This window comes from Callospermophilus lateralis, chromosome 4, assembly GCF_048772815.1.
Source record: "Callospermophilus lateralis isolate mCalLat2 chromosome 4, mCalLat2.hap1, whole genome shotgun sequence".
Classification (NCBI taxonomy): Eukaryota; Metazoa; Chordata; class Mammalia; order Rodentia; family Sciuridae; genus Callospermophilus; species Callospermophilus lateralis.
In genome coordinates this window covers 137,211,972-137,234,059 of record NC_135308.1, presented here as the reverse complement: position 1 = coordinate 137,234,059, position 22,088 = coordinate 137,211,972, and the positions used below count along the sequence as shown (strand labels likewise).

At 38.4% G+C, this 22,088-nt stretch overlaps 1 protein-coding gene across 2 annotated transcripts in view; it reads left to right on the top strand.

Annotated features, from left to right (window-relative positions):
- The window catches only part of Kitlg (KIT ligand), an 82,621-nt gene that overhangs the window by 20,958 nt on the left and 39,575 nt on the right, over window positions 1–22,088 (top strand). For both annotated transcript variants that reach the window (XM_076854920.1, XM_076854919.1), the window contains exon 2: window positions 13,811–13,924. In XM_076854920.1, the coding sequence (XP_076711035.1) occupies window positions 13,811–13,924 (114 nt within the window). The remainder of the gene's footprint in view (window positions 1–13,810; window positions 13,925–22,088) is intronic.

Below are 22,088 nucleotides of genomic sequence, written 5' to 3'. Positions count from 1 at the left end.
TTTTTAGACACTTTTGTTTATGTTTTTTTTTTTTTTCTCTAGCCACATAGCTCTGTTGAGCTACTGAAAATAGTAGGTCTCAGACTTTAGAGTACATAAAAGCTAGTGGAGCGCTTGTTAAAAATACGCAATCCTGAGATGCACCCTGAGAAATTTGAATACCCTGTGGCACCCAGGAATCTGCATCCCAGATTATTTTTAAGGAAGCACTCCAAATGATTACGCTTTCCTCTAAACACAAGATGGCAACTCCCCTCTTTTCCTTTGGGGCACCTTCAGTGAGAGAAGGGAGGATTTCAGCGTTTATTCAGTTCAGCAAAAAGCAGTTGGTGTGTCCAGCACACATTGCATAATCTGGAAAGCTAGCTCCGTGACCTTTGCAAATCAGGCTTGTCATCTGATGTGATGGAGAAAATGATCAAGATTGTGCATGTTCTTTGAGCTCATGCCTTTAACCCCACTGGTTTTTGATATTTGGAAGCAGTTGCAGCAGAATATAAAGAGTTAGTTTATTTTAATCTGGTAAAAACCCTAAATTTGGGGTTGGGGGAGGAACCCACAAATTTGTTTGAGATTGCCTGAGCTGCTGCTTCCTCAGATTACAGGTTTTTTTTTTTTTTTTTTTTTAGAAATTGAAATGCCCTGTGAAACCATACTTGTCAGACTTTCAGGCTGATCTGATAATGCATCTGAACACACTTAATTGCATCCATTAAAAATAAATAAATAAGAGGTTCTAGGAAGTTCAGGCACTCATTTTCAGATTTGGCATTTGGGATCAGATGGCAGACGGGAGCCTGTACTCATTTTTCGTCACTGAATTGTTTGGAGTTCAAAAGATTTTACAGATTTTGAAGAATTGTAGGCTTTTGATTTACATGAGATCACACTTTGGGAAATGAGTTGCATATTTGGAAGAATATAAATTGCACTTTAGCTGTTTTTGGACAGCTACAGTCCTCAGAATTTTGCATATTGTGGTGCTTCAAATTTAAAACTAACTGGCATGAAAATAACACCATTCAAAGAAAACCAGTGTCCATGAAGTTCTGGAGAGGGGTATATAGTTTTCAGAACTGACATGAAATTTTTGATTGTTTGGTTTGGTACTGGGGATAGATTGTTACTGGGAATTGAACTCAGGGGTACTCGACCACTGAGCCACATCCCCAGCCCTATTTTGTATTTTATTTAGAGACAGGTCTCACTGAGTTGCTTAATGCTTCACTTTTGCTGAGGCTGGCTTTGAACTAGCGATCCTCTTGCCTCAGCTTCCTGAGCTACTGGGATTACAGGCAAGTGCCACCGTGCCTGGCTTGTTATGAAGTTTTTACTATGTTTCCATACTCTGGCCAGTATTGGACCATTTGAAAATACACATTTATAGCAAAAAGAGTCAGCAACAGATATGTAATTCTGTGTTCAAAATTTAGGTAGCATCCATCCGTTTTCTAAACTACTTCAGTTTGTTACTTATTATCATCACCATAAAGTTGATCAGAATTAGCCATTAACCAGCTTCTTCCTTAGATAAAGTGCGTTTCACTGTGCAGAGGGAGTTGCCTACTCTGCTTTGGTATATGTTTATGAATAGCTAATGGCCTATCTTTCTATCATTATTATTAATGAAATAATCTGTACTGATGGCATGGATGTTTCTTTTAAAAATAACAAGTCCTTTTGAGGGGTTTTCACACCGGGACCTGGTCACTCATTAGTCACAGGTGAGTCATCCCCTATGCCTAGACTGTTTAAGAGAAATGCTGAGTTTGCCACATTAGTCCAATCTGCTGCTTCCCTTCCAAGATGGAAGTGAACTTTCCTCCCTTTCCAGATATTACTCATTCTCTTTGTCCTGAGGGGTGAACTATTCTAGCAGCCCTTTGCAGGTCCCTCCCACTGGTTCCCTGCTGTGGTCTGTCCACTGGGGTCTGATTTCAGTTCTATCACTCCAGGCACTCTGTGGACATTCATGTCTTCAAAGCCAGCTCCACTAGGTGCTCTGCAGGAACCATAGTGTTGACTTCCAGTGCCAGGTATATTAATCGTATCCTCCCTTTAGATCTTTGTTTTCCATTGGCTACAGTCAACTGGTTTGCCCCTCATGCATTCAGCATCCCATTCTCTTAGTTCCTGTGTAGCTGATTCATGAGGCAAGATCTTCCTTATTTGGTGATAATCCCTTTCTCAAGTTGCATATCTGGCTCAGGAATAATACCACTTTTAACCTAGTCACCCAAATCATAACCTGGGAGCCAGCTATTTGTGTCTCTTTTCCACCCCACCCACTTTCTGTCAGTCAACAGGGCTTCCCCTTCTTTTTCCCACTCTTGAACTTGTCCGTTTCTTTCCATTCTGACTGGCACTGCACTAACAGAGGCCCTTGTCTTGCCAACTCTGGATGACATCAGTGACCTCCTAATTGGCCTCCTGCCTCCCAGTTTGTTCCCCACCCCACTGATTGCATTTTTCATTCTGATGCCTGATAAACCTTTCAAAAATGAATTAGGTCTAGACATTCCCATGCTTACATCCTGCATTGACACTTTAACCCCTCTAAGATAATCAAAGTCAAGGAGCACAGTATGGGAGGCTTCTGCATGTCCCCCTAGCCTCAACCAACCACCACTGCCTATTCCTTGAAACCAACTCTCCAGTCGTATCATAAACATGGAATTCTTGTTCCCTCACTACTGTGGACACCTGCTGTTCTGCCAGCTCTTTTGGACTTGTGTTTGAAGAAGCTTCCTCTCCCAGAAGCTATCTTTGAACCTCTCTCTCGAAATAATTTGTTCCTATATTGAACACCTGGTTTAATTGGAGGTCCATTGCCCCAACTCAGGACAGGTTTAGCTCTACCTCCTGGGTCTTTCCTCTCTCAGAGTGTTCTCCAGTAGCCAGAGCTTCCTGAGGTTGATCACCAGACTTCTCTGTCTTTATCTTATGTACTCATCAGAACTTTAATTATGGTTTTTGGGTAAGTGGCTTTGGGATAATCTAAAAGCACCCAATTTCCTTTTATCAAAAGGAACAATTTATCACATTCATTTGGGGTTTCTTCCCTTCCTCTAGCTGTGTAATTTTTCTTCTTCTTCTTCTCCTTCTCCTTCTCCTTCTCCTTCTCCTTCTCCTTCTCCTTCTCCTTCTCCTTCTCCTTCTCCTTCTCCTTCTCCTTCTCCTTCTCCTTCTCCTTCTCCTTCTCCTTCTCCTTCTCCTTCTCCTTCTCCTTCTCCTTCTCCTTCTCCTTCTCCTTCTCCTTCTCCTTCTCCTTCTCCTTCTCCTTCTCCTTCTCCTTCTCCTTCTCCTTCTCCTTCTCCTTCTCCTTCTCCTTCTCCTTCTCCTTCTCCTTCTCCTTCTCCTTCTCCTTCTCCTTCTCCTTCTCCTTCTCCTTCTCCTTCTCCTTCTCCTTCTCCTTCTCCTTCTCCTTCTTCTTCTTCTTTTTTATGGTGTTGGGGATTGAACCCAGGACCTTGTACATTCAAGGCAAGCACTCTACCAACTGAGCTATGTCTTCAGCCCCTTGTGTAATTTTTTTAAGCTACAGTTTAATGTAATTTGATTTGCCTGCACTGGTTATTTATTTCAGCCTAGTAGTGACTTAATATTGTGGTTTCAGTTAGAGACTGATTCAGTTTAATGGAACTGTATGCCTTCCACAAAATAGACTCTTAAATAAAATGTGGTAGTTCTTTAAATGTAAATGAAATCAGTTTTGGTGTCTTACTGGCTTAGCATTTTTCTTTCCAGCATAATGTAGGTCTTGATTTAAATCCAACCTAGGAATTCACTAACAAAGTGGCTGTAAGGAAGTTACTTCATCTTTCAGAATCCTGTTCTATTCACCGGCAGAAAAGGGTGATAATATGAAGTAATGTCTCTTAATCACTCATCCTATGTGTGATCCTTAGGAGTCAATATTTGTTGAGTTATTTCTGTGTGTGTGTGTGTGTGTGTGTGTGTGTTACTGGGGATTGAACCTTGGGCCTTGTGCATATGAGGCAAGCACTCTACCAATTGAGCTATATCTTCAGCCCAACTTATTTTCTTTTTAAGTAGTGTTTACATATATAACAAGGCCTGACTAACATAGGATGATTTTTCTCCCATAGATCAAATATAATTTTTAAAGTTCCTTATTACATTAAAGACATTTTTCTCATTTTTTTTCTTTATAAGGAGTTCCATTCTAGGATGTATTTTTTTTTTTGTTATACAATATCATTTACCACATATTTTAGTGATCACCTATACTTCAACATTTTTTTTTTTTTTTTTTTGGTGCTGAGGGATTTGAACCCAGTGCCTCATGCATGCCAGGCAAGCATTTGCCACCGAGCCACATCCCCAGCTCAACATATTTTTATTTCACATCTTTTCAAAAGTATGGAAAGAAGTAGAAGAATTATCTTTCCAAGATTTATCACATCAATTTGGACTTCGAGCTTCATTGAGTTTCACTTGGCTATCCTATTAACATCTGCTTTACTGATAGCAGTAAATTTTAACAAACAAACAAATCTGTTAAATGTATCCTTTGTCCCTTTGAGATTACTGGTCAACAGTGACAGAAGAAATTTGAGTCTCTGTAGGATGATTAGGTGCTTTCTTTACAATGTTAATGTTTTTTTTCAGCAATAAAAATATCTGAAAAAGTCATAATTAAATTGTTGTTATTCCCCAAATTAGAATTCTATTGTTGGTTTACTTCAAGAATATTTTTGAAGGGCTGAAGGTTATGACTCAGTGGCAGAGTACTTTTCTAGCATGCATGAGGTACTGAGTTTCATCCTCAGCACCACACAAATTATATTTATGGATTTTTTCGAGGATATGGTTCATATGACCTCAAAAGACCTGAACTTAGAATGAACAGCCTTACCTGCATCTGGATAACTTACTTTGCTGGCTCCAGGTAGCTTAGCCAGTTGGCTGTCTTCCAAAGCACATTTGGGATACAAGGGAACCGCCTGCTTCCATAGCTGGAATGTGAGATTAAAGAAGAAATGAATGTTTTTGGCAGCAGCTGCTGTTTTGTTCTGGGCAGTTTTAATATCACTTTATAAGTCTCTGCATAAATAAAAATGTGCTACACTCCACTGCCTTTTTGACTTGGTGTCTGTGGACTTTGGTTATGTATGTTTTAAAATCACTGCTCACATACATAGAAAAGGGGTTTTTGTTCTGTTTTGTTTTGAAATTTTAAAAATTGGAATATTCTGGTTTGTCAGACAGCCTGTCTTCCCCTGATGGTTGTGCATGTCCATTTCTACCCCTGCAATGGAGTCTATAGTGTGACCTCTTGTGTTACACAACATGTGCAGATCAGCTAAATAGTTCGCTTTAGGGGAACTTTGCAGCTCCTGCTCCTGGCATGTGGCTTTTCACTGTAGGAAAAGTGCTGTGTCCCAGAGGGGCTGGTGATTGGGTGAATATTCCACTGGAGACTGCTGAGGTTGGTTCTCAACCAAAATGAGAATTAGGTAAGGCCTTTGTCTTCCGGGCCTTGAACCTCTTCTTCCTGTGACTTTCCCCACTCTTTTAAGTGCTCTTCTAGTATTATCTGCCACTGTTAAAACCTGCTCCTAGGAAAGGACCTGATATCTGTCACTTTCAATGGAGTCTGACTTTTAGACACTTTCACCTCTCTCTACCAGGCTGTTTCTGTTGCATGATTCAGTCCTAACAGTGCATACAGATTTCTTATTAGTGTTTCCCCCTTATCATCCAAGTAATTTGAAAGCAGCTATTAGTAATGGAAGGATTATTGCAGTTTTCTGTTTTGTAGGGAGTATGTGGGGGGGGGGCACTTTTGATCCATGCCTCTAAATAAGAAAGAAAGTGGAGAGCTGCCATCAATAAGATTAGTTATGTGTCTGCAATGAAAGGTTATCTTGAAATGAGAGGTTATCATACAACGAGTGTGACCTAGAGAGAACAGTTGTACGATGCTAAAACAAAGTAGCCAAAGAAAAATGTCATCTGCAGACACGGAGAATGTTACAGAAAAAACAGTGAGATGATTACCCTAACAGAAAAGATACAATTTAGAGCAGAAGTCACAAAGAAGGGACATTTTGCTTCAGCACTGTATCTCCACTGGGGTGTGTGCATGCGTCTGTGGGCACACCCACGCAGTTAGGTACCCACATACCCTTGGTGGAGTTTACAGAAGTTGGAGAAAGAGGAAGAGAGAGAGAAAACAAAGATAAACATTTTGTTGATATATTAGCACACTTCACTTGATTGGAAGTCCGTTGTCTATTAACTGCGGCTACACTAAACACAGTTAAAAACTAAGAAGAGAATTGACAAAGGCATCAGAACCCTCTGTTTTCAGTGCCATTGGTGACAAGTTCTCAGTGTAAATTATCCGTGTGACTGAGGGTCATGCTTTCCTTCCACAAAGTATACACACTTCAAAACAATATGTTGTGCATGGTACATGTAAGTTAATCTGTCAATTTTAAAAAATAAAATAAAAAATAAATGTCATATATACTCTTTGTGTGGAGGGTTCACTCTATAAAACCCTTTCTGAGGCTGTTTTACACAAGCATTTCTGAAGTCCTTTTCTCCCTGGTTTCCTAGTGAATCCAAAACCTCATAAACCACACAAGGAAACATTGCATAGCCCCTCTGATTCTAATAGTTTTTCATTTGATTCCCACCCGAAGGTCATGAGACGGGTGAAGCAAGAATTTCTTACTCTTTTTTTTATGGGCTGATAAATGGATACTCAGGGGGATGAACGGATTGTTTGAGGGTCACTCGGTAAGAGCTCAGAGGCTTTCAGATCCGTGTTCTGCCCATGGTTTCCAAAAGCATGTGTGTGGAGGTTTTTTCCCCTTTTGCCCTTGGAAACCTTTGTTCAAACAAAATCTTACTTGGAGGCATGAACAAATAAAACAGAACAAAAGCTGGGCTTCTTTGCTAAAAATATGGGGTTGGGGCGCAGAATTCTGGGAGGCCAGCTTACTTTCTTTCCCCGGGATAGCTTGTATATCACTACACTCTGCTCTTCACTCATTCATTCATTCGGAAAGTGTGTTCATTGAGGTTTCCATTTTATTCTTCTATTGCTGCTGTAACCAGTGGCCACAAATTCAATGACTTAAAACACAAATGTATTATACTGTGGTTTTGAAGATCAGAAGTCCAAACAGGGGCGCACTAGGCTAACACCAAGGTGTCAGTGGGACCACATCTCTTTAAAAAAGACACGAGGGGAAAATCTGTCTCTGTCCCTTTTCCAGCTTCTAGAAGCCACCTGCATTCCTGACTCCTGGCAGCTTTCCTCTGTTTTCAGTGCCATTGGTGACAAGTTCTCATGTCCTGTTTCCTGACCCTTCTATGATATGTCTGATTACAGCCCAGCAAGTTTCTCCATTTTTAAGGACCCAGGTGAAAAGATTGGGCTCCCACAATCCAGAAGTGTCCCCATTTCTAGTTCCTTAAGGTCATCACATCCGCAAAGTGCATTTTTTTTTACCTGTAAGGTAGTTTATTCACAAGTTAGCAGAGTCGCACCTTGGTATCTCTAGGGCTATTATGATGCCAGCCCCACCCCACCCCACCCCCGCCAAAGAACCCATAATGGCTGGGCCATGTGTTATTCTCATCAAGAAAGTCTGTGGCAGGCTAGAAATAGGCATGTCGGCAATAAGAATATGCTACAAGTGATCACTTGATCGTCTGGGGGAAACAGGAAAACTACGAAACAAACAAAATCCAAAATAAAATTTTAAAAACAGTCATTCAAACAAGTACAGTAATTTGGAACAACTGAACCTGGAGGAGAACAGTCACAACGACACAACTGTGATGCTTTGCCAGTCTGCCTTTTATTTGATGAACTCACATCATCAAAGGAAAGCAGAGTTTAATATTTCTGCCCACTGTTTAAGAGATCAGGGACGTGTGTGGGCTATATATTATAAAGCTTTCTGTGTAGGATAATTAATACTGAAACTTCCATATAAAGAAGTAAGCGCTGTGTTTCTGCCCAGTCCGGAGGACACCATGAAAGTTTTACTACTGCTCTGCAGAACCTTCAGTGTTTCTAATTTGATTTCTCCTCTCTCCTAATGTTTAGCTGTGCTAGAATGAATGGTTGAATTTTTAAAAAGGGGAATCTTTCTTAATGGTAGCAGCGTGTATGCAAAATAAAATTACAACATGAGTTTATTTATATTGGCTTTAAAATAGAGCATTTCTATAACTACCTTTTTTTTTCCAGGGATATTAGAGTATTATGAAGTTAGAATAGATTTAATTTTAGCCCTGACCAAGTGTGTTCCAAGAAAAATGACAACATCCTATCTTTATAGGTATTTGTATTTCACCGACACCAAAAAATTGAGGCTGTCCACGTGAAATTATTTTGCAATTATTATAACAAATCTGTGTTAATATATTTCAAGAAACTATCAAAGGACGTATTCTAAAAAATATGATCATCTGGATAATGTAGAATATTCAGCTGTGCATAGAATATGGAACAAACTTGCCTCCATATGCTTGGTATTTGCAAGATTATTAAAGTTCTAGAGATATGCCATTAAAGTCCTCACAAATGATCTAACAGATTTCTGGGAGTGCTGGGATGGTCTCGGGTAGTTAAAAGGACAGGAACTAGAATTGGACAGCCCTGAGTGTATATCCGGCTTTCCTCATGCAGAAATCTTCAAATCTCTCTGCACCTCTATTTCTTCATCTTTAAAATCAGTATATTTGAAAGTTTTAAATTTTGTTAGTAGATGTGCAGAATGCTTGATACATAGAACATGTTCAAAAATTTTAGCTTTATTCACTCTATTGCTCAAACAAACAAAAAGTTCAGTACAGGCTCTCACATCCCAGTGTCGTTCTGTGGACTCCTGATGAGCTGCACTTGTACTTAAAGCCAGGCGCTCCCACTTTGAGAACCTGATCTCACCCCTTGTCTACTCAAGGATGTGCTCCAGCAGTTCTCTCTTCTGATCTGCATCACCGTGGCTCTCCTGCTGGATCATCTCCAGAGGCAGAGAGACATCCTTGTATTTCTACCATCACACAAATAAAAGTCTTCACCCCCACTTCCTTGATAGCTACCACCCCATTTGCTCTCCCTTGAAGGAAACTCTTCAGAAGAGCTGTCTGTGCTCACTATTTCTAGTTACTCTTATCTTTCTTAAACCCACTTCAGACTGACCTTTTCTCATACTGCTTCAATAAAAATGTTCTTGTTGATGTCACCTGTAACCTCCATCTTGCTGAATCCAATATCTTCCCTCCCATTCCTTTCTGGGCTTTAACACTTTTGCCAGACCTCTGAAGATTGAAGCACTGTAAGACGCTTTGTTCTTTTACTTAGGGTCACTCCTCTAGTGATCTCACCCATTCTTTTGCTTAAAAATCTCATTTATATATCAAAGGCAATCATATTTATGTGTCTAGGTGAAACCTTCCTCCTAAATCCAGATTGAAATGTCCTGATCTGGTATCATTACTGGAAGAACTCAAAGACATTTAGAAACTTACTCAAAACTTCTGACCTATTCCACAAACCTTCTTCACCCCGAGCTTCCCCATTTCAGTTGGTGACAACAACTGACCTTCTAGTCATTCGTATCCAAATTCTTGAAATTGTCTTTGACTCTTTTTTGGGGGGAGGGTGTTATTAAGGATTGAACTGAGGGGCACTCAACCACTGAGCCACATCCCAAGCCCTATTTTGTATTTGATTTAGACACAGGGTCTCACTGAATTGCCTAGTGCCTTGCTTTTGCTGAGGCTGGCTTTGAACCCATGATCCTCCTGCCTCTGCCTCCCAATCCTCTGAGATTATAGGCATGCACCACCGCAACTGGCTGTCTTTGACTTTCTTTCAGATCACACTCTAGCTGTCAGGAAACCCTCCTGGCTCAGCCTACAGAAGATGTCGGGATCTCACCATTTCCACTCAATACATTGCTACAGTTCTTTCTTGATTTGATTATTGCAGAAATTCTTAATGGTTTCTCTCCTTTTTCTACTTCTTTTTTTATCCTAAAGTATGGTTTTACTACAACAGTAAGAATGGTCTTCTACTTTATTTTGAAGTCTTCCTATCCTTCCTTTGTTCAAAATCCTGTAAGAAATGCTCTTTCAATTGTAGTAGAAATCAAGTCTGATTAATAGACTGCAATACCCTCTAACCTCCCCATTCTCCCTCTGACATCATCTTCTGCTCCATGGTTTACTCTTGCTGACCTGTGGATAAAGGAGATTTCCTTAAATAGATCTTACAGACCTTGGCATCAGCTTTTCTCTCTGCCTGCAGTCCTGTTCCCACAGGTTTCTGTGTGGATCACCTTCCTAGCTCCATCCAGTCTTTAGTAAAATATTCCTTCTCATTTGAATACCCACCAATGCCTCTATTAAAAATTCCATGCTGTTTTCACACATACTGTAGTCTATAGAAGGAAAGAGATAAAGGCTAGCTCTGGGCTTTCTCTTTAGATTCAAGGATGCCTGGGGATTTGATCCTTCCTATAATCCTGCTTGCAACAAGAATTCAAGAAATGTATACAATAAAGCTTTTCAATCCAAGAGAATCTAGCTTGGTACCAGAGCAAGCACCAAGATGTACTTTATTGTCGAGACTGGTCCTGGTGGTGGATAGCCACTGTGGAAAATGAAAGGAAGCTCATCACATGCCCCTGAAGGACTACTTAACTAGCAAGATTTAAGCCAAAGGGTGGTCCTGCAGACCTAACAGTATCTGTCATTATCACCCACGTCTCCAGTGGGCAGTGATTAGTGGACATGAGAGATGGCTTGGAAGTCATGAAACATCTGTTCTGTTGGTAGAGTACATGCTGGTTTTGGGGAAGATAGTGTGGGTCAGTTCCAGACTCCTGCACTAAAGCAAACGTGGCAAAGTGAGTCATTTTACATTTTTTTCCATTTCCCAGTTCATATAAAAGTTGTGTTTTTTACTGTACTTGCTATGGTTGAGATATGTTTCCCAAAAGCTCATGTTTAAGACAATGCAAGAAAGTTTAGAGGTGAAATGATTGACTTATGACAGCCTTAACCTAATCCTTAATCTACTTGAATGGGTTAACCAGGTGGTAACTGTAGATGGGTATAGTGTGGCTGCAGGAGGTAGGTAACTAGGGGCTTGCCTTTGGAATATGTGTTTTGTCCCTGTTGAGCGAAATGCCCTCTCTGCTTCCTGATTGCCATGTCCCAAGCTGCTTTCCTCCTCCATACCTTTCTGCCCTGATGTTCTGCCTCACATTGGGCCCAGACCTGTGGAGTCAACTATCTATAAACTGAGACTTCTGAAACTGTGAGCCCTAAATAAACCTTTCTTAAAATTGTTCTCATCTGGTTTTTTTTTGGTCACAGCAGTGAAAAAGCTGACCAAAACAATACTGTAGACTATTGAAGTGTGTAAAACATCATTTCAAAGTAAACAATGTTCATACCTTAATTAAAAATACTTTATTGCTAAAAAGTGCAAATAATCATCTGAGCTGTTGGAAAAGTTAGTACCAATAGATTTGATCAGTACAGGGTTGCCACAACCCTTCAAAATTTGTAAAAACCATAATATCTGCAAAGTGCAGTTAAGCAGAACACAAATACTGGGTGCAATGTATGGTGTCTCATGGGTGTGACCTGAGTTCACTACTGCTAATAGATCAAAGTAGGCATTTTAATCCCAACCCCCTTTACCAGGCTCAGATTTTTTTTTTTTTTTGACATACTGTATAATCTAGATATCTATGTTTGTTCATGGTTTGTCTTTCCTTACTAGAATGCCTGGCACACACCAGTTGCTCCATAAAATTTGTTGAATGAATGAGTGAACAGATTTATTTTTTTGATGTCCATTCAATGCCAGACATAAGACGTGATAAAGACTAGTAATGGAATTTGCACCTCTATGTTTCCTAGAAACTAGAATATGAGTATGATTAATAGTGAAATTGGCTAGCTACAAAAATCCTTAGGACGATTTCCCAAGGCATGTCAGGAAAGAGTGCCTTGGAGAAATATGTTTCAAGAGGAGTTACATCTTAGCAATGACAAGATGAATGGAAGTTAGAATTTAATAGGAGGACTTTGTTATTGGGAGAAATTTTATGTTAGGATTGCCCCCAAAATGAGGTCCCCTAAACAAATTATATGCACAATTTGATCTTCTTTGTGGTCCAAGAGACATGGTACTCGGAGGATCATAGCCCCACAGTGCTCATTGTAACCTTAAATAAAACCAAGTAGAGTTACCGATAAAATAGAATACAACGGTAAAAGAATAAAAGGGTTTTAATTTTCTTTTCCTTTTGTTCACATAGATAGCTTTGTTGCATTGGAAATTTTAGTAAATCATCATCTTTTGGTCCAACATAATGATTCAGTAGTGTGCAGATATTAATTGAAAATAATTATTCAGCTCCTTTTAACATATGGCTAGCTACATCAATAAGAAAGATTTCTAGCCAGGAGCATCTGGGCTTTTGTGTAATTTCAAATGCCATAGATGAATGTTAGCTCATAAAAGCAATCACACATATTTTAAAATATCTTCCTATCTCCATGCCATTGCTCATGCTATTTTTTTTTCCTGGAATGGTCATTTTTTTCTTTATCGATGGTATGCAAACTCCTCCTTGCTCCCCTCCCCCCAAATCCAGGCTTTCCTGGCATTGCCTTCCTGCTGTGGGTTCTCCCCTTTTAGGTCAATTGATTAATCGCTTTCTTCTCTGTGTTCCCAAAGCATTTATCACAGGGTGTGGAGGTTATTTATTTACCTGCCTCTGAGTTCCAAGAGCATCTTCATCTTTGTTTCCCTAGTGCCTGGCACAGTCCCTGTTCTTGTCCCATGATACATGTTCACTAAATGGTCATTGAATTAGAGAACTGGAATATTGTTACCACAGCCATTGATTCATCCAGCAAGTATTTATTAAGGGCTTTTTATATGCAAGGAACTATGTCATTTGTTTTAAAGAAATAAATAAGAGGCCCAAGTTCTTAAAACTGCTCAATATAGTTTAAATAAGGAAAAAATAAATCACACATAAAAGTAAATGTGATACATGGTAGAAAATGTTATTTTCACTGGGGTGTATGTGTGTGTGTGTGCTTATGTGATTGCTTTCTGCCAGTTTTCAAAAAGATCTTCCTATCGGCTAAGGGAATATTTTCCCTTGTTAAATGACTCAAAAATCTGGATCCACACAATAATTCTTTTGCTGTCTCAGAAATTTGGTTGACTGTAGTAGATCTAAAAATACCCTCTTCCTCACTTCAGTTTGGTGTGCTATTGTAGACAATTGCATCAAAGCCCTGATCAGGGGTTATGCTTCTACTTGCCAAATACTGTACATTTAAAGTCAAAAGAGAAGGTTTCTTTCAGTGCCTTAAGGTATGAATTTTATACATTCCCTGGTTTTTAGAAGTTATCCTAAGTGATAAGTCCTTCACATGTTGCTACAAGTTCATTCCTAATTGCCATTAGGAAATTGGCTGTAGAGAACTTTTGACAAATTAACAGTAATGTTGTTGAAAGAGTAATTCAAACAAGATTTTAACTGGGAGGTTTTTTTGTTTGTTTGTTTGTTTTGCCTTTTAGTTTGGTGAGAATAGTTTGAATGCTTAGCATTTAATTGCATTTATGCCAATAGCGTTTTAAACATATATATATATATATATATATATATATATATAGTAGATTGGCCTTGTCCACATCAAGGCATAATATGTAAATAGTAAATAGTTTATATGATTACAGAGTTTTAACTGATATTCACCAAGAAATTTTTCTGTTTTTGTTTAGACTTGGATTATCACTTGCATTTATCTTCAACTGCTCCTGTTTAATCCTCTGGTCAAAACTAAAGGGATCTGTGGGAATCCTGTGACTGATAATGTAAAAGACATCACAAAATTGGTAAGTAAGACATAGGGTGTGCTTTTAATTATCTGTGACTCGTGCTTGTCAATCAGAGATTTTGTTTTTCTTGTCTCAAATTTTATATTTTTCTAACAAGAAAAGGAATCATTGAGTTATTCTGAAGGCCTTCTAGAGAGAAGATAGGGAAATACTTAGGAGGATTTGGTGGTTCAATTGGCCCTTGTATACCATAATGGTGATTTCTTTGCTGGTCTTGTCTCCTCAGCCAGTGGCAGCAAATGACCCTCGAGAGGTCACTATGTGCTGAGGTCCAGCCCCATTTTGTCCATTATCTCTTGAGTGGGCTCCTCGTTGTCTGTCTTTTCCATATGCCTTTCTGCTCTTCTCTAACAACAGATCTGAGGTGGCCACTCTCCCCTGTTTGGCATGAAGACACTGTCACATATGGGCGATGTTCGCTCCTCTTCAGTTGGACCTGGAGGAACGATGATTTATTGCCACATATGGAACAGAGTCCCTTCCCACTTTTGTCACACTAGAACTCTTCCCTCAGGAAGAGTCTTTGCACTGGTGCCCCTTGGGCACTGCCAGCTTCCTGCTTTGCTGCTTTTAAGACTCCAGCTAGAGAGAGCATAGCACATCTGGAGTGCATGCTTCCAACTCTCTTGATGGAGGGCATACTCATTTGGACTACAGTGTATGAGTTAAGATGAACAAGGTTTGAGAAGCATTTCTGTAAATTCCTGGTTCAAAATAGCCAGTTAGGGACCAGTCTGCTATTGACTAGAAAACATAGTTAGTGTGATAATAGGGAAGAAATGAGGATTGTTGTATGGAGAAAAGAAAGAAAGTATACCTACTGAGATAATAGTCTACAAAATAGAGGGGGCTTTGTTTATCCTTCTTGCTTTTGATATACATTCCTGGCTTATGTGTTTTATTTAGGGTTTATACTAAAACTTATAAACAGAAGTCTGACTTGCTTAGCCTTAATTCAGAATTAGAAAAATAACAGACACACACACACACACACACACACACACGCACGCACACACAGGCACACACACACATATAATTCCTAGGATGCCCAGACTGTCTAGGCTTAAAAGCATTCTTTGTCTAGCATGCATGTAGCCCTAGGTTCAATGCCCGGCACTACAAAATATATAGATACATAGATACATAGATACATAGATGTGTTTTTTCATGCAGCTGCTGAAGATGTATCCATGTTTACTTGATGGACTGGCAAGCAAAACAATGTAACTTTTGCCTACTATATATGCAGCTAGGTATTAAAGACAGGGATGAGGGAAAGTGGGTTTTTTTGTTTGTTTGTGGATCAGTTTGTATGTTTGTTCATTTTGTACTGGGGATTAAATTCGGGGACACTTTACCACTGAACTACATCTTCAGTCCGTTTATATTTATTTTTTTTATTTTGACATGGGAGGTTACTAAGTTACACCGGTTGACCTCAAACTCGTGATTTTTCTGCCTCAGCCTCCCAAGTTACCAAGATTATAGTAGTACACCATCATGTCTAGCAAGGGGAAAGCGAGTTTTAAAACCATAGATGATGGTCCTCTCCCTTAAGTTTCTTGTTAGTTTATCACCCAAGAAACAATATTAAACAGACAATATGTATTTATGTTCTAAGTTTTTTGTCTGTCAGAAGGTGATCTTTGAATCCTTGGGTGAATGTGAATGTGATGGACTCCACCTTGAGCATCAATGGCATCTGAGTGCTTATTAAACTTACAGGCAGCTGGGCACAGTGGCACATGCCTGTAATCCCAGTGGCTCGGGAGGATGAGGCAGGAGGATCATGAGTTCAAAGCCAGCCTTAGCAATAGCAAGGTGCTAAGCAACTCAGTGAGACCCTGTCTCTAAATAAAATATAAAATAGAGCTGGGGATGTGCTCAGTGGTTGAGTGCCCCTGAGTTTAATTCCTGGTTATCCTTGCCAAAAAAAAAAAAAAAAAAAAAAAAAAATTACAGGTGCCTAGGCCCTACTCCAAGGAACTGAAACTGAGTCAACAAGTCTAGGAAAGATTTCAGGCATCTACATTTTTCATGACTTTTTGAAAGGAGATTTAAGAAGCATCACTATAGATGGTCTATTCTGTCAAGTTTAGAGAACAAAATACATCTCAACCCTAAATTAACTTCAGTTGGTATTATGGCCTGTTACTCCTGTATTGCATAGATTCATAAGAATGTCAGGGTAATAAAAGCTCCAAAGTATGCCTAAAGTAGGTCACTGGGAAATTGCAACTTTTGTGGAGCAGCCTGTATAACCTTGGAACTGAGAATGAGCTGAGGAGAACTGCTCTGTCCTAAGGAGCAAATTTCATGAATTTAGGGTCCAGTGAGGCATAGGTGAAGATGATGATGTATCTCACCACAGACTGAACATATCCGGGACTAACATGATATTTAAGAAAAATTGCTGTCAGGCATTATTATTTTCAAAGTATTTCAGGAATATGACTTAATAAGCACTACTTCCTGTGAAATGTCAAACTGATATTTTCAGGTAGCATAGGTAGGTATTACAAGCATCTTGCAAGATTTTCTATTCTTGTCTTTAACCATCTGCTTATTATCAACCTGTTACCAATCGGCTGATCATAAGATGAGAAAGGAGTGTCCAGAAAGGGATCTTAATTAACACTGACAGTAAACTATAATATTCCTTACTCCAAGGGCAAATGTCAAATCAATAAGATTAAAAAAATAAATAAAGATGGGGATTTCCTCCTAGCAGTTGACTCAGGGGAAAACAATTTTAAGAGTTTCTCTAGTGAAAATATTATGTTTTCTCAGCTCATTCTTATTTTTAAATAAGTCACTTGAAAATAAGTCAAGTTAATAAAAAATAGGGTTCAGAAGAACACTTGTCATTGACTAAAGACCTACACAATTCACAGCCTGTGTTTTGTAGAGGAGGATGTAGAAAAGTATAAAAAAATCCTTTGAGCTCAGTGCACTGGGAGATAAGCCTTCTCAATAAAATATGTTTAATATGCTGATCACATGTTCTCTTTGTGCCTCTGTTTCCTTGTCAGTTATGATAGAGAGATTAATAATACTTAATCTTATAGCGTAATTGTGAGAATTAAGTCAGAAGAACAGTGGCTGAAACATAGTTAAGTGCCCTCTAAATCTTAGCTATTCACAGTGGTAGTAATAGTGGTGGTATTTGTAAGATCACAGGATATTGGATCTGAAAGCCAATTTAGAGATAATCTAAACAATCTTCTTTATAAAGAAAGAAAGAAACTGAGATCCAAGAGTGGTGAAACCCAGCTTCTGGTCCCATTTCCAGTGCTGTCTGCAGGAGCAGTAGTTTTCAAACTGACCACTAGAGCCATTCACCTTTTGTTTATGTATGTCAGTTTCCAAATAAGACTTGGTATGAAAAAAGATTCAAGTTTAAGAATGCATGACAGTTCCTCTTTAACCAGAGTTAGTCAGATATCACTCATGAATCATCCAATCACAGTCTCTTAGGTACTTATTTAAATACAGCTACAAGCACAATAATGCAGAAATACTGAATGTCATCTTGTGAAGACGGGCTGTAGGAACTTTGATGCTTCCAACGAGCACCCCACAAGACAATAATTTGCTCAGAAGTTAGTGCTCCCATCCTAACTCATTCATTTTACTAATTCAAACAACAACATGCATGACTGTTGAGGTATGTGGCCCCTATCATAGCATTTCTCTGAAGAATGGAAGGGCAAAGCATCTTGATGAAGTCAGGAATGGCAGGTTATTTGAATACTGCCTCTGCAAGATTACCTGACTGTCAGACTTCAGAAAGATGACTGACCCTCTCTAAGATTCAGTTTCCTGATTTTTAAAATTAGGAAGATGGACATGATCAATAATTCTTAATCTAGGTCTTGTAAACTTCATTATGAGGAAAGAGAGTGTCCCTTTCATTAAATCTCAGAGAAGTCCGGGACTGCAGAGAAGAGAAAAACTACTAAATTAGAGAACGCTCAGCTTTAAATAATCTCATCCTGTAATGGTATTTCTTCATAATGGTGTACTTCTTGGTATAGTTCAGTAATGCCTGGACTGAAGGAGGTTGTACAGAATAAGAGGAATTTGCTCTGCAGGCATAACCTTGGTACATTTTATTTGCGGGAAAGCTTCCAGTAATGTTTTTGCCTTGTGCTTACAGTAATTTCTTCAACTGTGCTCATTTCTTTGCATTCTCTACCAGTTCTGCCCTTGAATTAGGTGACAACTTGTACTATACCCCACAAACCTTAAGTTTGTTTGCTTGGGGTGATTCTCATGTCACTGAAGCACATGATTTATGGCTTTACATTTTTTTTTTAATTTCTTCTTGGACACTTTGTACTGCCCCTACAGTCCCCATGGTTTTTATTTGAAATCCTTCTGGCATGTTTACTTAGCATAATAGTTCATCTATTTACAGAACATTTTGCTTTGTTTCTGAAATATGTTGCAAGACTTGTTTTAAATGGCAGACTCAGACCAACCTAAGGAAAGAGTCAAGTATCTGGGAAGAGGATGAATCAAATGTTAAAAAGTTGTGTCTATGTATAGTTAGAGTACTACAGCTTTTAATACTTGTCAGTGTTCATGTAGAGAGGAATCCAAATATTGAAATAGTTGAAATTAGTTTTCCCTACTCTTTCTTTTGTTTATGTTGTTTTTTCTTCATTTGGGGGGGAATTTAATTAAATGTGACTTTCTTACCTTAAAAAAAATTGTCTTTAAATATCTGTCGAATGATGTATTTGTCTTTCTCAAAATGTTCTTAAAAGTAGGTTGCTGTTCCATCACCATATTATAAAGGTGAAGTTGAATTACTGTCTTCAAGGTCAGCCTACAAGTCAGTAGCCTAGAATTGGAACAAAAGAGCCCATAGTTTTCCTGGTCTTGTGGTAGACTCTTATTTTAAGTTGATTATATCAGTACATGACTTTGGAGATTAACATAATGAGAAGTGATAATATATCTTCAGATAGCCAATTTTAACACTTTGGACTATTGTGATTAACTTTGATTTTTATTTTTCTTCAAATAGTATGTTTTTCCAATTGAATTGCCTTTGCATTCTAGTGAAGGATTTCTAGGTGAATTCTAAGCCTTTCTTCAAATGACATAAGCATGTCTTCTTTTTAAAAGTAGAGGTCTCATATATTGTGGTTTGATCTTTGAAGAGCAATAGTTTGTTAAATGAATAGTTCTTGAAGTTTATTTTTGTTGGATTGTAATATTTAACATTTCAATTTCTGCTACTATAGTGCGTATAAGTTTATTTAAAGCTCATTTCAAGACTTCTAATACTTTGACAAAAATATTTAAAAAATGATATTTTTATTATCTAGGTGGCTTGCTATCTTACCATTCATATAAATCTCATCACGAGAAAACAAAATTTTTATCTTCCTCCATATGATAAAACACTTGATGCTATTTCTTGCTGCTCCATGCCTTTTTAAAGTGGTAGTAATGGTGTGAGTATCCAGGTGCCAGGCAAAGGTCATTTTACTCTCCAAGGTCATATATTAATAAAATATACCATGGATTGTAGCCTTTGGTTTTTCACAATCTTATCAGGTAATTTTACTCCCAGTTAGGAAGCTGAGATCTAGTGATGATTAGTAACCTGGCATCATCACTTGGGAAACAGAAAGATGAATAGGGGCTTGAAGCTGGTGTGCCTAAGACCTCCTTGTCTTTGAAGAACAAGAACTCAGTTTCTATCATAATGCTTTCCCAGTACACTGAGATGAAAGTTTAAACTGTGTTTTATGAACTACCATTGTAATACATTGATTTTTATTTCCAGAGTAATAATTACCTTATTGTGATTAGGAAGCTATCATATTGTAGAAGCTCTGTTAATATTACTTAATTGTAGTCATTATCATAAGTTGTATATATTGTCTTATTTCCTCTTGCTAATAAGAAAATACCACAGCCTTGGTAAGTTATAAAAAGATTTACTTTGGCTCACAGTTCTAACACAAGATTGAAGGGCCACATCTGGTGATGCCTTCTTGTGGTAGAGTCCCTGGGCAACAGTGTGTCACATGACAAGAGACAGGGAGCCAGAGCCAGACCTCATCAAACTGGCTTTTATAGTAGACCCATTCTTGAGGTCACCCATTAACTCATTAATTACACAAATAAATTAATACATTCCCTGAGAGCAGAGTCCTAACCACCTTTTGAAGGTCCCCCAGATCCCACCTCTTAGTATCTCATAATGGGGATTAAATATCAGCATAAGTTTCAGAGGGAATAAACCTTGTTTAACCCATAGCACTATGAAATAGACCAAAAAAAATTTTTTTAAAGTTTTAATCTTCTATTTGATAAGAAACTAGGCATTCCTCACTGAAACAAGTCTTTTGAAGTTGTCATCTTAATCTTCTTTTAAATCACTGAGTTACCTTTCAAAAAAGGAAAAAAAAAAAAAAAAAAAAAAAAACCTATCCAGATATCTTTGAAAACTACAGGTGATTTACCGAATAAGTTAGATGCTTTTGTCAGTATTAATGGGAAATAATTTCTCAAGAGAAACAAACAAAAAAAGCATTTTCCTGTGTTAGTTATAAAGCCTAGACCATCATAATTGTAGTTAGCTGCTTTACATAAGTGAACTATATATTTAGATAGAAGTGTTAAGTTTTTTTTCTCCTTGACATCCATGAATGTTGCTTGGTCCGATGAGACTGTGAAATGTGAACTCATTTCCCTAAAGGTTGAGATAACACTTAACATTTCATAAATAATGTCAAGAGGATCATGAGTCACTACTACATTTTGATTCCTCCCTTGGGCTTATGAGTGACAACTGAGACTAGTAAAGGTCTTGCCACACATGTCCATGTGGCTGCTGATTTCATGAGACTTAAGGACCTTAATGACATTGAAATCACTGAGATCCAAAGATTTTAGATCAGTGACCTCAAGAGAAGGAGAGGGAGTTAAGCCTTCTGACTTTTGAGTTTTTTCTCTTGTGTCCAGATACCTGTAGGGTTTGATATGCAGCCAGTGCTAATTTGTCTCACAAAGAAGTTTTCTTGGATGAATTTCTAGCATTTTCTGAACTCTGCTCTTGTTTTCAGTTTTTTTTTTTCCAGTGTCACTGAGTATGGTCAATCCTCAGAACATCCAACATCCAAAGAAGATAGCAAATGGGGCCCTTCTAATAAAGTTAGCCCACCATCAAGTAACTTGTTTCTGCAATTTTATAGATTTTATAGTCTGGCATAATACTGACATCCTTGTGCTCCAAATCAAAACCATTTGGAATAATTTTGACCTTTGGTAAAATTTCCTATCAATTAAATTCTTCAATTAAATCACTCCCCCATTTTTAGCCCTGAACTTAATTTAATAGAGTAGATTTAAATATGTAGCTTTAGTTACTTAGCTATTTAAATCTATCAACAGTGTATCTCCATGGAATGTAGGCAACGTTCTGCTTTTCTAGAGACTTCTAGTTGCTGTATCAAGATTTAACACATTTCTAGCACTTTACTAGGAGTCTGTTAACTTTCTGCCTATCTCTGTTCTCTCTCTACCTTCAATCCATCCTTCCAGACTAATCTTCCTAAATATTGCTGTCATGCTTTTTCTCTGCCTGCCACATTCAGCGTGTCCCTGGTCCTTTTAGAACAAAGTTAAACCAGACTGAATTTTAGTAATTATCTAGTTCACTCTCTTTGTTGTACAGAAAGGAGCAGAAGGTCCACAGAGGCAATGTGGTATCCCTAAGGCTGAGGAACTTGCTTTCGAGTCCTAATAGTAGAACTGTTCCTAGTGAATCTCACAACCTCCCATTTGATCCCCTCAGGCCAGCATTCAGTAAGCTCCTCTCTAATAAGGTTACAGGACAAATTTCTTTCTTCATTTATTTTTTACAGGGGTTTGAACCTAGGAAGGTTCTATCTTCTGAGCTACATCTACAGTATCTTCCCCCTTTTTAAGACAGAGTCTTTCTAAATTGTCAAGGTTGGCCTTGACCTTGTGATCCTCCTGTCTTCCTGCCTCAGCTTCCTGAGTGGCTGGGGTACTAGGTGTACACTACTATGCCTGGCTGATTCTTTTTTTTAAATACTGAATCCAGAGCCTTGCACATGCTAGGAGAGCACTGAGCTACATCCCCAACCCCTTGGTGTATTTCTTAGATCTTATC